The sequence below is a fragment of the Gobius niger genome (genome assembly GCF_951799975.1).
Source record: "Gobius niger genome assembly, chromosome: 15".
NCBI lineage: Eukaryota > Metazoa > Chordata > Actinopteri > Gobiiformes > Gobiidae > Gobius > Gobius niger.
Window position 1 is genome coordinate 25,057,650 of NC_136866.1, and position 18,605 is coordinate 25,076,254.

The window sequence follows — 18,605 nt, forward strand, 5'->3', positions numbered from 1 at the left end:
TTTGAATTTAAATTACATTATATTATATGTATTATGTTTTAGTTGATTAAACACCAGCCCAAGAGCTACAATACTACTAAAGTATGTCTGAAACAGAACAGAAACAGAACAGAACAGAAAAAACTAACATGTCTAAACCTGAAATAAAGGACACTTCAACATTAAGGTTTCTATAGGTGTCCACAGGCAACAGAAATTGAATGCTTACTGACCAAACAAAAGATTATGCTTTTTCTTTTTTGTAACCAACTTGTTGTGAAAAGTTGGGGAAAGAAACCATGAAAACTTTTCTTTAAAGCAGTCCCAAGTAACTCGTTCCCCTAGAGGCCATAAGCGCCACTGCAGGTGTTGTAGCATGTTACGTTTTTTTACTCATTAATTGTCCGTGAGAGTAAATGCTGCGCTGACAGAAAAGACAAAGGGACAGAGGGGTATTGTACATCCAATTACACAATGGAGATCATTTTTTTCACTCAAACTTTACTGTAAATACTGCTAAAGTGGCGCTAGCCCGCAGTTAGCTTTACCCTTTAGCCTGTTAGATTCTTCTTCTTCTGCACTGGCTTCCTGTTGCTCAGAGAATAGAGTTTAAAACAGCTCTGCTTGTGTATAAGTCCCTTCATTGTCAAGCACCAAAGTACATCTCTGACATGTTACAACTGTATGAACCATCTCGGGCCCTGAGATCGTCAGGGAGGGGTCTCCTGGTGATTCCCAGAGTCAATAATAAATATGGTCAGGCTGCATTTCAGGTTCATGCAGCAAAAGTCTGGAAAAGCCTCAATGAGGATCTGAGACAGGCCTCAACCTTGAGCATTTTTAAGTCCAGGCTGAAAGGACACCTTTTTACTGCTGCCTATGGAGATTGAAATGTTAATATAATTGTAACTAATGATTTGTTTTCTTGATTTTCATTATGTTTTTAATGCTTTTTATTCTATTTTTGCTATGTTTGGTGTTACTGTGAGGCACATTGAGTTGTCAAGTACATGAAATGTGCCATATAAATAAACTTGCCATGCCTTGCCTTGCCTTCGTGATTCTGTAAGTGTGGTTTTCTGGCCAGAGACTCCAGGGGAAGATGAAAGACCCCCTAATCATCCCATTAACACTTGTATTATCCCCAGAGGGACTACGAAAATAATTTATTGAGGTAAACAAGTTACTTACTACTACTTTAACTTATGAAATGTGTAGAAAATTTCAACAAAACTGCATTTTGTATTTTCACCAAACTTATGAAGTAATTAACGTTGATCAATGACATTGCTGTTTGCTCAAAGAAGTATAGATTTAATATTGTCTGCAATGAAAGTCGATACACGTATGCTTAATGCCCTGTGGGAACCCTGCTATTGTAAACTTTATTTCACCCTTTATGAAATAACAATATTAAAATCGAAAAGGATCAAATCTGTCTGAAATGTGGCTCTACTGAAATGTTGTTCTTCATTGATACATATTTGTCTGTGTCTATCATTCACCACTTCGTACCTGGCAGGAAATCTTGACCTCTCGGCCGATCTGGATGTTGTCGTCGTTGTGGTAGGGGTCCGGCGTGATCCAGAATCTGCCCTTTTTGAGCGCTGCAAGAGACAAGGCATTTTTTATTAACGTCGTTTCAAAGACTGCGTGACATTTTCCCCGACGCCTCCGCAAACTGTCAAACTGATGTGATTTCACAAAGACACGATGACATACAATTTCCCCGACTGATTTTCGTACAGCATTTTACATCTAGTGAGGGTTTATTTTAAGGCGTTGTTACAGCTTGTTTTTTTTTTGTGTGTGTTGGGAGTAACTGTGTGGAAGTTTTGGAGACTTTTTGACCCCGAGACCCGACTAACTTTTACACTTTTCCGGCAGAGATACATGGACATTTTTGAGCCACTTTTCTTCATACTCCTGACACTGCATCAGGACAAGTTAGACACTTTTTCAGGCAAGATTCAGAACAAGCCAAGTTTTTGCGGTTCACTTAAAACTCTTCTGTCTCTGGGAGGCAGGGACTGTGATTGTCGATGGCCAAAGGTTGGAGGATACTTTCTCTTTTCACACAGGCCACAGCAAACACAATCTGAGCATGATACATCTCCACAGTCAGCACCAAGGTATGGAGATGAAAAATAGATTATCCATCCACTTTTCTACATTGATAACTAATGGCTTTCTTTGTCTTTTTGGCCACACCTGCCCTTTTCTCTTCCCTTCTTTACTCACGCAGACACTTCTCTCCTCTGGATTGTACTGCACCAACTTCATCGAAAGCGAAGGGGTGTTCCACTTTTACACCTCTCTGAGTTAGTTCAGTATAAAATGGTATCTCCCTACCACAATGAATGAAAGTTGAGAAGGGTCTGAACGCAGCCGATGGAGGGGCACGTGATCCACATTTCCACAGGACATACCGTCACCTCCGCAGGACAAGTCAAATTCAATTCAAACAAACCCTAATCCTAACCTTAAGGGAGTTTACTTTGATTGAGATTCATGACGTCCGATGCAAGAGTTTTTTCCGGATTTTCCCAATTCAGTCATTATTTGATAGATTCACAAGACAAAATAACTCTTGTGTAACTAAATTTTGCCCTCAAACAGCAGCCGGGCTCCTGCTGCAGCCCAGTCAAAGCCTTTAGGCCTGGAATAGCACAACTGTTGTTTTTCCCTGATGGCACAAAAGCATCCCAACTCTACCAGTTATCCAGAAAGATATTTTTTACCATCTATACTTGTTCTGTTTCTATCCATCCAACCAACCAACCATCCATTCAACCAACTAACCCTAACCAACCAACCAACCCCAACCAACCATCCATTCAACCAACCATCCATTCAACCAACTAACCCTAACCAACCAACCAACCAACCATCCATTCAACCATTCAACCAACCAACCAAGCAAGCAAGCAACCAACCAACAAACCCAACCATCCAAACATCCAACCAACCAACCAACCATCCAAGCAACCAACCATCCAATCAACCAACCAACCAACCATCCAACCAACCCCAATCATCCAACTAACCAACCAACCTACCATCCAACCAATCAACCATCCAACCATCCAACCATGCAACCATCCGACCATCCAACCGACCAACCAACCCCAATCATCCAACCAACCAACCAACCAACCAACCAACCAACCAACCAGCCAACCAGCCAACCAAACAAACAAACAAACAAACAAACAAACAAACAAACAAACAAACAAACAAACAAACAAACAAACAAACAAACAAACAAACAAACAAACAAACAAACCAATCACCCCAACCATCCATCCAACCAACCAACCAACCAACCAACCAACCAAGCAACCCAACCAACCAACCAACCAACCAACCACAACCATCCCCAACCAACCAACCCCAACCATCCAACCAACCAATCAACTCCACCAACCAACCAACCAACCAACCAACCAACCAACCAACCAACCAACCAACCAACCATCCATGTATTTTCCAACTACAACCTCCATCTTTCAAGCTGTGACATGTTTACCCAGTGATTTGTTTGCTGTTTATATTTTCATCATAATAAAGTCTTTCAAAAACAGATTTTTTTCCCCATCACAAGCAAATTTTCCATTGCCTTTTTGAAGAGTTCTCCCTCATTTCGAGCACAAAGCAGAGCCACGCTGAGAAATTGCCGTTACCCGACAAAACACCAGCCATTTACAATTCAATTTAGTTTGCAAACCCCATTGTCAAAGCACAGCCGCTGTAGGGAGGAAACACTAAAGTGATTTCATTGTAATGCACGCTGTATCGGTTCCAATCCGTGTGTTCGCCGCTAAAACACAAATGAAAAAAAAAAAGCTGCCTTAGAAATCTTTCATCTTGTCATTCCCTGGCGACGTGATCGAATCCGGTCGGGCAACGGGGGAAAACAAAATCCGCGTGCGACGTTTTAATCACGGGACATTTGAATGTGCGAACCACGTTGACTGGCACGTGCCTCGCTGACATTTGAAATCAGGCTTCATCTGACGCACGCCGCAGACGAATGTAACAATCACGTCAACGCTCCTTTGCAGATTGTGACAAAACACATTTGTGACAACAGACGGCGCGCTTTGTTCTCCCTGAGTATTAGTTTCGCATTGAAAATCCTATCACTCATAATAATGCAACCGCAGAACTTACGGATCTCCGGCTATTGAAGCATTTGTAAATACATATTCCTTCATTTCGAAAACGTTTTACAAAGCTTTTCTCATCAGCTGTTTGTCATTTATAAGCGTAACTTCATAGTGATGAACTTTATTGTTCAGTCAATCTTTACACCCAATAAGACAGGGGTCCCCAACCTTAGGGCTGCCAACCCAAGTCAATTAACGTTCTGTCTCTGTTTTTTACCAGAGAGGTACCCACCCCTTTGCATAAGCCGAATGCCCATCTCGGGTCGCCCGTTGCATTATGGGTAATGGAATTTCTTTCAGCTACCAAACAATATTGATAGTTAGCGTAAAGCAACGAAGAAAGCTCTGGGCCGTTTTAACTGCTGGAAAGTTGATGATTTTAAGCGTTTTTGTCGTCGTTGTGGAGCTTGTTACGATGTTAGCATAAAATCTATTTTTACAACCAGGGCTGCGAACGGAGATAGACAGAAACTGAAAGAACTGAACGACCGTTCATATGTAGAGATGCTTCAAAAGTGACGACCAGTTGGAATAACTATGAGAAAAACATTTCTGACCATTGAGGATGACTGTTGGACAAAGTGCTGGGTCTGAACTGTGTCCTCATGTTTTCATTACATTTAAACTGGAATGAGAAGTAAACACCTAGTAAACGACAGTAAACAAAATCATTTTTTAATTATTGTGACCAGAGAGATCCATGTACACATATAGGCAAGGCCAGTGTTTTTCAACCTTTGTTGAGCCAAGGCACATTTTTTTCATTGAAAAAATCACGAGGCACACCACCAGCAGAAAATGTTCTCATCAAAGTGTCTTGACGAGGAACACCGTATAGTCTCACTAACTACATGATATGGAAGAGTATAATATTACTCTGCCGATCACTAGACAGCATAGACACTCAAAAGCAGTACATTATTTGTGGATAATAATGCATTTGTTTTAAAAAAAAAAACATCTATAGGTTAAATTAGATAATTTCCCAAGGCACACCAGACAATATCTCACGGCACACTAGTGTGCCACGGCACAGTGGTTGAAAAACACTGGGCTAGGCCATCTAAATGTACTTTATTTACCTCTATATTTAACATCAACACCGTTTTGAAACTTTTCCCTGTGATTTCAAGATGAATTTAAATTATTTAAAAAGTGGCGGTGTCTGTGTTGGGCTATTCCCAGGTCCTGTCGTCCCCCTGTCCACAATGGTCCACTACGGTCCACTATGGTCCGCTCCTGCCTATGGAGCCAACAACATAAATATTTGCAAGAAATGTCAATTGAGACTTGTAGTCTTTAAACCAATGCCCGTAAGCCTTATAATCCACGGTTATGACTCAATACACTTCAGTGTTCATGCTCCACTACATGAACTCGCTCACACATTTCAATGGTGGAGTGGTTTGTTTGGTAGCCGCAATTAGGAGCCTGATTGACCCATGCGCAGTCCAGATGGGCATTCGGCTTATTTTCGCCTCAGCACGCGCTCATTGCATTGCAGCCTAAAAACTTTCATCTGCATTTATATCCTCAAACGCTCTCACAGGAACCTAACTAATGTAGTCCACGGATATCGATAGACATCTTGTGCTCAATCCTCCACATTTACATGAATCATTCCATTCAATAAAGAATCCATGATGGCTGTTCAATCTCCTCCTACAGAGTATGTTCCAAAAAAGGACAAGAAGCCATGAAACTCTGTGCAGCGACAAGCCTCCACAGTGTCAATCAAAGCCCAAAGCTAAGTTTTAATAATAGATATAACATGAAACCAGCGTGGCTAAAAATATTAAACTCTTCCCTGAGTTGTCACAGCAATCAACTGTATTTTTAAAGTCTTTGGAGCCAGGCTTTTAAGTTTAAAACGTGTAAAGTCCCATTGGTATCCATGTTCTATTGAATCTTCTGGAGTCGCCCCTCACCACTAGGGGGTGGTATCGCAGCAACACTAAATGCCCAAAGAGGAGAGCTTCCCTCGCCCATTGGAAATCCAGTGTGAATTGAACAGTTCTCAGAGAAGAGGGAATATACAGATCTGCTTTCCATGCTTCAGAAATGTGACCCTCAGCCTAATTAAGCTCGTGTTCCCAATCGCCCCACATTGCCCTCTCCCCCGGTGCACTGGAGCGCCCAAGAATTTCAGGTCTGGTACCGGTCCAGAGCAGGAAAAAGGGTGGGGATCAGTGATAAAACACACTTCCTACATCATCATCTCACTCCCATTCAAGCATGAAAATAAGTTTGATTATGTATCTATGGTCTAATTGTTTGAAACATAATGTACATCTGGAAAAATGTACTTTGTACTTTCTTAAGATGCTAATTCATTCATTATAACACGCCCAAACCGTTTTCCTAATTTTAGCCAGGCTTAGGGCTACTACACTGGAAAAATGACATTTCTTAAATGTAATAAAAAAAACTTAGACTTGTTAGAATGAAGGCACTTTATGTTGAATTTGAGTCGGTTTGAACTAATCTGAGATAAGATAAAAAGGCTAACACAGATGGAACAAGCAGAAATCACATTTGAAATCGGACAAATTAACTTTTACATTTAAAAATATTCAGATTTCACTTGAAATGATATAAAACAATCTGAATTGAGAAAAAGGCGAATTGTTCCATAGGCGATGAGAGATTTTGTCTCATCTAAGACGAGAACAAGACTACTCAAATTTTAGATTTAATCCCTGAATTCAAGTAAATTTAAGTCATTTCTTCCTTAATATAATCCAGTGTATGGCATCTGTTTTGATCTTATTAATGTAAACAATTGCCACTAAAACTGTATAAATGTTTTAACACATTACACACTGCCTGAGAGTGTATAGTAACCACATATGTGAAAATGCAGCACATTATTACAAAATGTGGTTTTATTACACAATGAATTTAACATTTTATTAAGGTTAAGGTAAGGTCGACTGCAGTGCCGCGCTCGGGGACCCATCTCCAGATGTGGAGCCAGACTGATGGTCAGAATCACCTGGTTGGAGGATTCATCTATTGCACATGTTTTTAATGGTAGGGTCAACCAGAGTACCCAGAGGAAACCTACGCAGACAAGGGCAGAACATGCAAATTCCACACAGAAAGTCCAGGTGAAAATCAAACACGAGACCGCCCATTATTACTTTATTGCGGTGTTATTTCAAAACGCTCAAGAACATTTGTCTATACGATGGAAAACTGCTGTACGTCTGAGAGCCGACATAAACCAAGTGCAAACGCAGCCACTGACATTCAATGCGCTATGACTCATACGTGTTAGCGCTGTGTTTGTAGATTATTATTGCAACAACACATAGGATATTTTTACTTCACGTCTAACAATAGGTAGTGCTACCAACAGCTAGGGGCCATTTACTGAGCGCACGGTGCAAGGAAGCGGCGCATATTTTCCCCCAATCATCAGGGCGCCGGCAGAGACAGAGCCTCCTGACAGTTTGAAAAGGCTGTGCATGTGTGTGTGTGTGTGTGTGTGTGTGTGTGTGTGTGTGTGTGTGTGTGTGTGTGCGTGTGCGTGTGTGTGTGAGTGAGAGAGCCTCCGCAGATTCGGTGGTCTCAGCTGAGAGCCGCTGTGACAGGTGACAGCCGATAAACATGAGGATTAACTGCTTCCCCGCTTTCTTAAAAAAAACAAAAAACACACACACATTCTTTGGCTTCACTCTGCTCAGTGTGAAACTCTCCCCAACTCGCCGCTTTTACGTTTACGCTGAAGCACACGCAGGGCTAATGAAACGGGAATGTTTTACTGCTGGGTTTTGTTGCGTTCTTCAGCTGCTCGGTCATCACACTGAACACGGGGGCTCCCCAAGGCTGTGTGCTGAGCCCCCTCCTGTTCACTCTGCTCACCCATGCCTGCACTCCAAAGTACGACTCAAACCTCATCATCAAGTGGTGGGCTTCATCGGCAACAGAGACGAGTCAAAGTACAGGAGTGAGGTGAGCAGTCTGGCCATGTGGTGCACACAGAACAATCTCTCTCTAAATGTGGAGAAGACAAAAGAGATTGTTGTAGATTTTCGAAGAGCGTGGGTCCAGCATGCTCCTCTAACAATCAGCTGTGCTGCTGTGGAGAGGGTGACCAGTACTAAGTTCCTGGGTGTGCACATCACTGAGAAGCTCTACTGGATCATGCACAATACATCACTGGTCCAGAAAAGTAATCAGTGTCTCTACTTTCTCCGCAAGTTGAGAAGAGCCAGAGTCCCAGCCTCCGTTATGTGCAACTTCTATACAGAGGGACTATAGAGAGCATCCTAACCAGCTCCATCACTGTGTGGTTCTTCTACAGAGGGACTATAGAGAGCATCCTGACCAGCTCCATCACTGTGTGGTTCTTCTACAGAGGGACTATAGAGAGCATCCTGACCAGCTCCATCACTGTGTGGTTCTTCTACAGAGGGACTATAGAGAGCATCCTGACCAGCTCCATCACTGTGTGGTTCTTCTACAGAGGGACTATAGAGAGCATCCTGACCAGCTCCATCACTGTGTGGTTCTTCTACAGAGGGACTATAGAGAGCATCCTGACCAGCTCCATCACTGTGTGGCACTGCGCCAGCACTGCCTCCAGCGCATCGTGAGAGCAGCGGAGAAGATCAATCAATCAATCAAATTTTATTTGTATAGCGCCCAACAACAACCAAGATCTGCGGAGCCCCTCTCCCCTCTATTGAGGAGATGTACTCCACCCGTCTCACCCGCAAAGCCGTCAAAATCGCCAGGGACCTGTCGGACCCATCACACAGTCTCTTCAAGGTTATGCCTTCAGGGAGGAGACTGCGGAATCTACGGGTCAGTTCCAGTCGACTGAGGAACAGTTTCGTACACAGGGCCATCAGGAAACTGAACACCCTGACAAATAAAAAAAATCTTGAATCTTGAATAATCGGCGACTTGAAGAGCTACAGAAATGAGCCCGACCTGCTAGTTCCATTTCACTCCTCTCGTTTAAATCTCTACAAACATCTCCTTCGAAGAGCTATGACATGTTTTTTTGTTTGTTTGTTGAGAAGCTTGACATAATAAATATAAAGCACTGAAATAAGAAAGGAACTAATTATTTCCGTAAGACCTACTCAGAATTTAAATTGCTACAACTCAACTTTGCAAAGTAAAAACTCTTAAGGCCATATCTCTAAATTAGAAATCTAACATTTTACGAGAAGCAAAAACATGACCTAAAGCGTTTTGAATGCAACTGATGCAAGTCTGAATAATGAGGTTTGAGGACACTTGAGCACCCATACTAATGCGCCTTCACATAAATAATACGTAAAAAAAAAGAAAAAAAAAAAAACATAGAAAAACTACTGAATTTTAAAAAGCTGTTTGTTATTCTCAGAGGAACTGCCAGACATAGACTTAATGCACTCCTCAACAAAGTTTACTTTTGCTAAAATCAATAAAGCTTCAAAAGCATTTGTGCAACATTGTTCTAAAGCCTCACACTTTGTCCACCCACACTGTGAGACCTTTGGGAGGTTTGCTTTTCCACAAACTGTGCGATTGTTCCAAACAGCAAAAGAATGATAATGTGACAGACTTTACTGATCTAACATATAGATTATGACAAGACTTTTTGTTATGTCATCAAAGAAACTGCCAATGAGTTTTAGTTTCTTATTACAAGTATCTCCATTTCAGGAGCTCAAAACACTCTCACACAACTAAACACACATGTTAACATCCGTCCCTCTTTTCAGCCGGGTCGCGGAGGCAGCAGTCTGAGATGCCCAGACCTGCCTATCCACACACATTTCCTCCAGCTGTTCTGGGGGGATCCCGAGGCATTCCCAGGCCACAGAGACATAGTCCCTCCAGTGTGTCCCAGGTCATCCCCGGGTTCTCCTCCCAATGAGAAACAGACGCCCGAGCCATCTCAGCTCAGGCTTTCGTCCGAGCTCCTGCGAAGGAAAGCCATTTCGACTGCTTGTATACATGATCTTGTCCTTTCTGTGATTACAGAGATCTCATGCCCGTAGGTGAGGGTAGAAACATAGATCTTTGTCTTGTGATTCTGCTTCCTCTTCACCACAACAGTCCGATACAGCAACCGCATCACTGCAGACGCCAGACCGATCCATAAGTCAATCTCACACTCCTTCTGTTCCTTACTTGAAACATGTTGACAAAACAAAAACAAAACTTTAAACCAGCGCTTCTCAAACTTTTCACTGGACTCAACAGGGTTTAAGAAAGATGTAACATAGTTCTAATTAGGACAACATTGTGTCTAAACTGCTGCAACTACTTATTTTGGCAATCAATTAATCTGCAGATTTTGTCTTCACGATTAATTGATTGGCTGTGAAAAACCACAGGAAGCTTAAGTTTGGCCACTTGAGTTTTTAGGAGGCTCTTAATGCTTTAAAAAAGTCTCTACAGCTGAGCTTGGTTTGCTCAAAGCTGCACATGAACACAGGCACAGGTTTCTGTAAACAGACCGCTCCTCATTTAAAAGCTGGGACTTTATTGAGGGCAGGAGCTGGGATTAAGGAAGTGTGAGTCCCTTAATGTTCATTCCCAAACTGGTTTAAACTATAGGATGTGACAACAATAAGAGTGGAGCTAATTCCTCTTTCTGATTGGTTGACTGTCCCGAGACACAGACAGATATTATTCATGAATTTTACAATGTACAAATCACAAACCCTCACTTTAAAAAACAATGTAGTTTTTTTTATCAAGTTCATTAGTTAAGTTTTTGTTTAGTTTTTGCTCTTTCATTGTTTATCAGAAAGAGTTCAATTCCCGGCCAGACGGGGCCTTTCTGTGTGGAGTTTGCATGTTCTCCATGTGTCTGCGTAGGTGTCCTCGGGATGCTCTGGTTTGCCTATACCACAAAAACATGTACAATAGACCAGAATGAATGTAGTGTGTATGAGTGGTTGGTGGCATCGATTGGCTGCCTCACTTCCATCCGTCAAGGGGTGTTGAACTCGTTTGGGTCGTGGGCCGAAATTCAGCCCCCACGGTGGGTCAAGGGTCGCATATTGTAAAGAACTGTGGCCTAATAAATAATTATTGTGCTTTATCAGCCTGTGTCACACGTTTCTCAAAATGCTACATAAAGTCATTACTGATTCACTCCACACTCAATGGCAGTAAGTTACTATTGTAGCCACAGCCGCCCTGGGGCTGTTGCAGCCTGACCATATACCACGTGGCTATAATATGCTGTTTATGTCCTAATCACTTATTATGTCAGTGCCCTCTGCTGGACACATGTGGAATTCTTTCCTTTTTTTAAATTCAAGCTGCCCCCTTGTGGCTGGAGTGTGTATTCTGGTTATTTCTTTAAAAATACATAACTCCGCACAAGAAAGGGCTAGAGACTTACTTTTTTTTTTTTTTTTTTTTACATTAAATCATCTCACGCATGTGGCCTGCAGGCCTTGTGTTTGACACATGTGGTTTACCCCAATACTCAGTGGTGGTCAGCTATATGAATAGTTGTCTATACTTGTATTACAGGTTGTAAAAATGCAAAAACTCAGTGGTGGCTTGAGTATGATGTGAATGAATAATGACTACAGTGTAGGGCTTTGAGAAACTTGGTAACTCAGGCTTGTAAAGTGCAATACAAATGTAAGCCATGACCATTATCATTATTACTACAACCAGATGTCTATTTCAATAATGAGTTGTCGATTAACCAAAAAATGGTTTCAGCCGTAGTGCAACCCATGTCTAAACCAGAAAAACACTTAAGCTAAATCCATAACTCAAGCATAAATGAAATGATCTCTAATTAAAAGGATTAAAGTGTAGAAATCAGAACGACCCTGAGGACTCGAGAGCCGCCAAAACAACACAAGATCAATTCATATTAAGTAAATGTTTTCAAATTAAGGAGAACAGACCCAAGGCCAGTCTTTCTGTACTGTTCTGTACACAGTAGAAATAATCCCATAGAGATGCAATAATGAACAAACTGCCTCTCTATCAGATAAAGCACAAATCAATTAGTTTTTCCATTTGGAACGTGATTGAGGTCAGTGGACTCACAACGGCGGGGTCCACCTCAATCGTGCGCGTCGGGGTAATAAGTGACCGCAATAACAGACCTTTAATGAGTAGCTCGCGGGTTCAAACCAAGACGCGGCGCTAAGAGAAACAAGATAATGGACGTTTTATTGAATTCATCCTCTGTATTAAGGAAAGAGATGAAATACAGATGGAATTGAATGGAATTGTCACATTATGAATAGATTACTGTCAAAACAATGTATTTACATGTGATTTTGTGAGGTTTCACTGGGACAAAAACAAATATCATGTTAGCTTGTGTTATGTCTTGCTATAGGAAACTCACGAGTGGCAGAGAGCTTGCACAAACTCTCCAGGCTGTATTCAAAACTTCCTTTGACATCACAGAGGAGCCATTTGAATACGTGCCGGCGCCGCACACAGCCCTGTTTGCACCGTTTTTCAATATCTATGATAATATAACAGGAGCAAAACGAGAGCGACTCTATTTCCATTCCGGTCACAACACGGCGCCGCGGCATCAAAGCGCGAGTACATTTCAGTCCAGGACGCATCGCAGCGAAAAGAACATTTTTGTATCTGAATTAAAAGGGCCATATTAGAAACTGTGGCAGGCCTTTTCTAAAAAGTGTTTTTGCTTTTTATAGCCTGCAATACTATTCATGTGCTGCTGCCCTTCTAAAAACAACCCAATCAGATGTTAAAAGGAATGGAAGAAGCTTTTCATACAGGCACAGTTAGACTACTATCACCATAATGCTGCTCACACATGGATGCCTTGTTGTTTGAATTTGAGTCCTGAAATTATGGTGAATCCAGCGAATGTGTATGAAATAAATTGAAAAAATATTTCAGAAATAAACATTCTTAGAGACAATTTGGCGAAAAAATTACCACAATTACCAACAGATAGGTGAATTTCTCCATTGTCAGATCATCAAAGTTCAAACTTACCTCAAAATGTGACTACTTCCTCACAAGCCTTAAACAAGTGTGAACGGTCAGCAGTTGGGACAGGTGTAGATATTTGCATGACAGGGGAATCACAGTCAAAAAGCATCTCAATTTATCATATTGGGTCATGCTGTAGGACCACACCGGCTCTACAGTCATGATTCCATGATAAATAAACAGACAAATGCTAGCGTAGCTAATGGCAACGTCAACAGCAGCTTATAAAGCCTCTCATTGAGGAGGATTGTTTGGAAAGACTCACTTTTGCAGTGCTTCCATGTCGCATTTAGAGCAGGGTCAGACTCTGGCGGAATCGAGTCAGACAGAAATCGGAAGTGCTGAACTACGTCCTTTAATGCATATTGAGTAGCCATGTGAGCTCTCGATTACAGCTGATTGACTGGATTCCAACAAAGTTACTCTTCTTCTACTATAAAGGCGACATGGAGGCACTGCAAAGGTATAGTCTTTCCTAACCATAATGATAGTTTAGCAGACGCAGACCCTCCTCAGTGAGAAGATTTATAAGCTGCTGTGGATGTTAGCACTAGCCGCGTTAGCACTAGCGAATATGTTGCGATTAGCCTTATTATCTACTGGAAGTACAGTACTACTGGACTGTAGTACAGGGATGGCACGGCCTTACAGCATGACCCAATATGATACATTTAGATGCTTTTAGACTGTGATTCACACCCATATTTCTACATGGCTCATTTACACCTGTCCCAAACATGTCCCAACTTCTGGCTGTTTGAGGCTAGCTGTGCAAAGTGACTTAACACATAGCCTATTCCGGAAATGAGCAATTGAGCTTCATTCAAATGTCGGGGCTTATTCAGTTTTTGAGAAGCAGCGAGTTTCACAATGTATTTTCTTTAGCATTAGCGTTAGCATTAGCATCACCACAAATCATCCCAAATTATGAACCAGATGTTTCAGCTGTTGTCAACCATCAAACACATTTAAGTAAGGTCGAAGCCTAGCTAGAAATCATTAGTGAAAGAACAGACCTTTTAAGATTTTACTTTAGAAACGAATAAGCAAAAAAAAAGTTGAGTTTGAGCTGAACGGACATGTCATACCTTGCCATACATTCATTGTGATATCTGTAAATACTGGGGGCTCTGGGTGAGAATATTTGTAATACTTTTCTGTAAAGCATTTGTAATCTACCTGTCAGAAATAAAGTTCAATTCAAACAGGTCCGAGAAGCCGTAGACTACAGAAGTGCATCTTAGGAATAGGCTCAGATAGCCAACGGTGTTTCTGTGATTTTAATGATTTTTAATATCAAGTCAGACTGTCACAAAATGTACCCTGTTTAAAACTATAAATCAGACAAGGCATTAGATGAAAAATCCTTTCGCAAAGTAAAAGACTATTACATTTGGTGTCCGTCAGAGCTACTTTCAGAGGAGATGTTATTGCCGCGATGTCACAAAAATGCATGTTGAGAAAATGGAATAAATCTATGGAAGACACATTGATTCAGTGAAGTAACAGAACTGTTCATTAATTATGTAGATAAGTCTGCACCTTCACCCATTAAAAGTAAGAAACAAAGCTGATTTGACATAAAAGCTTTTTCTCTAATCCAACAATAGCTGCTTTATCTAACTCCTCTGAAGTGGACCACATTTTCTCCGACTTCTCCACATCGCGATGACTCAGCCTGGGCTCGGCACGTCAAAACAGCTGCCTGTGTGCGCTCATGCATATTTCACCAACAACTCCCTTCCTGCTTCCGACAAATTCAAAGCGTCCTTTTTCCCTGCCATTTTATCTCACTATAAATATTGAATAGGAAGTCGGCATTGCTGCAAAATTCACCACATTTGTGGACAAGGTAGATAAGTGGGCATTACCTCGCCGGCTTTGCGGAGCTTAGCTGGACGGCAGCAGTGGCTACAATGGTCAACTTATGAAACGTGCGGTTCCAATGCAAGGAACAAATATTGAGGAATTCGGTGGTAGGAGGAGTTGTCTAGCCTGCAGTTCTGGGAAGTCCTAGTAGTACAGTTTTACTATATTTTTAATGCCACATTGGACACAACAGGCAACTTTTAAGATTTTTTTTTTGTATAACTTCAGTTAAAACGGTTTTTGAGAATATTATACACCTTTAGTATGTTTGATGAGCTAATGCAGTCAAAACAATGGACGAATGTTATCTGCAGGTTAGGGTTAGGTCATTTTCTCCAATTATGCATATCCGAATATCAAAGGGGGTCATTCATCCAGACAAGTACAAATAATGAGTGTAAGCTGGACATTAGTATTTGGCTATTTTTGGGCAACGCTTAGTAAATGACCCCCAAAGTGCATTAAGAGGAGAGCAGTGTAATAGCTAACTTGAAAGCCAATGGTAAATGGTCTCAACTTATACAGCGCTTTTCCACCTACATTAGGCACTCAAAGCGCTTTAAAGCAAGGATCTACTCACCCATTCATACTCTCTTTCATACACCAAATGTACGCAGACACTGGGGGCAATGTGGGTGAAGTGTCTTGCCCAAGGACACAACGACAGTGTGCACTTTCAGGAGGTGGGATTCAAACCCCCAACCTTCCATGAGACGACCCGCTCTAACATCTGCGCCACTGTCGCCCAACACCTTTTAGTTTCTAAAAATATGTGTGAGATTTGTGTGAGTGAAACTTACATCGCACTTCCCATCCCTAACCGTATTCATAAACCTAACCCCCGATGCTAAACCTAACGCTATCCTCCGATCAAGCAGGACGGTGAGAAACAGGTAAACGAGATTTAAGGCCTTAATTTTGGCGCAGTTAGTTAAATTCAACCTTGAAGACGTACCGGCAGGCTTCATTCTACGCCTAAGCAACGGCAGCCTTTCCTAATCATAATCACGGCCCCACCTCAAGCCGCACCTTCACGTCAGCCAATCATCGCCCAGGATCCCCTTCTTAAGCTCCCCTGTCAATCGCTCGGCCTTTTCCCAGCCGTGCTGCGACCCTCCTCCGCCTGGCCTCTCGTCTACCACCACCAGTGTCCGGGCTCCGGGGAAGATTCTGGCTATCGTCCATCAATGCCACGTATTCCATATCATTACTGCTATCCTCCCCCGGGGTCTGAGCCCAAATCATGATTCACGTTCAATAAAACTTCCCTAACGCGTTCTGTGTCTGAGTCTTTTCAGGTTGAAATGACTGTTTAATGCCCCACAGAAAAGATCTTGGAGTAGTCCTCTGTCCTAGAGTCCTTGGACAAAATAGTCGTTGTCGTCTGTCTCGAAGTCTTTGAAAGATGTAGTCCTAGTAGTAGAATGACTTTGGACAAAACGCCTGATTAGTATTCTGAGTGTAAACTGTGTCATTTGGTATTTTCCATGATTAAATAGTAATTACAAGGACACATTCCACTACGAGAAGTCTCTGGAGTCTTCAATCTTCTGTCTGAAATGTAACAGTTGCTGTCGAACTGATATCCATCCTGATCAAGCGCGCACTCCAAGTCAAACAAAACTTTTTACCACCGGCTGTAAAACTCGGTGACGCTTGGCTCGGTGCTCCTCAAACGCAGCCTTGTATGCGCGGCACATACTGCATTTATGTACATAAAATACTAAAGACTGTCCTCGCTCGGTTTGGCAGCGTCGGCAGGGTCGAGCCGTGGCCTCATCCTTGTCTGTCTCAGCGGTCTGGTCCTTGAGAGGCTCTCCCTAAGCACTCTCTGCAAACACGTATATCTACATTACTGAATACAACGTGAATTCTCAAACATTTTATTGTTTGAGTGGCCTTAGAGCTGCAAAACTTAAAAACATGTATTGGAACTGCAAATGGAGTGAGTTTTTCCAAGTAAATGGTAAGTGTGACCAATTGACAGTAGGTAATATCAGCTAATGTGTGAGAATTTAAACTTTTTAAGGACATTTTAACAACGAAAATTGGTATAATTGCCGATTTTCCACTTTAAAAATAATCCTCCGTGTCCTTCGCCGTTTACTTGAAAAGTTTATTCCGGACGAATACACTGCACATTAAGATTTTATCGCCGGTGTGAGTCACAAGGACAGTGTTAGAGAGACGAAACCATGTGTAAATTGTTGATAATGGCATTGTAACTCACCAATCCTTAACACAGGGAGGATTCTTGAGATATTTTTATGGAAGAAATTTCAGTGAATGTCCTGAAATGACAGTTGTGTCCCATTGACCATTACGTAGCAACATTATTGAGCTGTGCCTGGGGCAAAATGTCATTCCAATGCCATTCACCTTATTCCAGAAGTTCCCCTTCTCTCGTATTAGTTGAAATAGGTCTGCAGACGTCAAGAGAAAATCAGCCTCTACACAGACTGAAAGCTGTTTTCAGGCCGCCCACAGAAACAGTGCAGTGGACAGTTTTCACAATCTACTGTACATCGGATTTCAGGCAAGCAGTAAACATTTTTCCTCTATCTCCACTTGGTGAACGGACTTTGCGCTCTACTGGAAGTGTCAGGACAACAGAAGAGCCGATCCGTGGCAAAAAGGGGGGGAATAAGGTGAATACAAAGTAGAAGCACTAGTTAAAGTTGTGTTTGCAATTTGCTGAATGTCTCTGTTCGCTCTTCACCCCATTTCACCGAGTGCAGTCCTATCTTTGAGAAGCTATATCCACTGCCATAAAAATGTAAATGAAATGTAAGAGATGCTACTTGAATAGGTGGTAGAAGAGGTTTTGTGTTCAGAAAGCCAATCATTTTTCATTGTGAGAAAATCAATAAAAGATGTCATTAAGCACAAGGTTTTCAGTTGTGCTGGGACAAGGACGTTTTGTAGGAACAAGTCAACCCACTGGGTCAGCTGCAGAATCTGGGCGGCATGGTAGCACGGCTAGAGGGTCCGGGTTTGATCCCTGGGTGGAGGGTGCCTTTCTGTGTGGAGTTTGCATGTTGCTCCAGGTACTTTGGTGTCCCCTACCACTACAAACATGTACAATAGGCCAGAATGAATGTAGTGTGTAGTAAGTAGTAAGTGAGTGGTTGGTGATGGTCGGAGGGGCCGATGGCACAAACTACCCCAGGTCAGCTGTGGCTACAACAGTAGTTTACCACCACTGAGTATGGAATAATAATAATGCATCGGTTTTATATAGCGCTTTTCTGGACACTCAAAGACACTTTACATTGCACTATTTATTCACTCCATACTTGGTGGTGGTATGCTACCATTGAAGCCACATTGTAGTCACTCTACCCCAGGGCACTCTACCCCTGCCCTGGGGTAGAGTGACGGAAGCGAAGGCAACCAGTCTGTGCCATCGGCCACTCCGACCACCAGCACTCACTCACTACATTCACTAGGCTTCCTGGTGTTCCCAAACGGTCTCCCATCCAAGTACCGACCAGGTCTGTGGGAATCGGCCAGAGCAAAGGCGGTATGACCCACGGTTTGGAATGAATGAATACTGCAATGCAGAGTGTCTAAATAAAACAAATGCATTATTACTAAGTATTATTATTATCTATTTTTAAGAGATGC

General features: G+C 42.1%; 1 protein-coding gene and 2 long non-coding RNA genes across 6 annotated transcripts in view; 2 read left to right on the forward strand and 1 right to left on the reverse strand.

Moving 5' to 3' along the window:
* Positions 1 to 18,605, forward strand: part of LOC306975364 — a 712,990-nt gene that overhangs the window by 284,352 nt on the left and 410,033 nt on the right. The gene's annotated exons all lie outside the window — the stretch shown is intronic.
* LOC306975210 (MAM domain-containing glycosylphosphatidylinositol anchor protein 2) overlaps positions 1 to 18,605 on the reverse strand; it is a 489,592-nt gene that overhangs the window by 201,964 nt on the left and 269,023 nt on the right. For all 4 annotated transcript variants that reach the window (XM_079572669.1, XM_079572670.1, XM_079572668.1 and 1 more), the window contains exon 7: positions 1,495 to 1,586. In XM_079572669.1, coding sequence (XP_079428795.1) covers positions 1,495 to 1,586 — 92 coding nt within the window. The remainder of the gene's footprint in view (positions 1 to 1,494; positions 1,587 to 18,605) is intronic.
* The window catches only part of LOC306975363, a 117,540-nt gene that overhangs the window by 75,112 nt on the left and 23,823 nt on the right, over positions 1 to 18,605 (forward strand). The window lies entirely within an intron of this gene.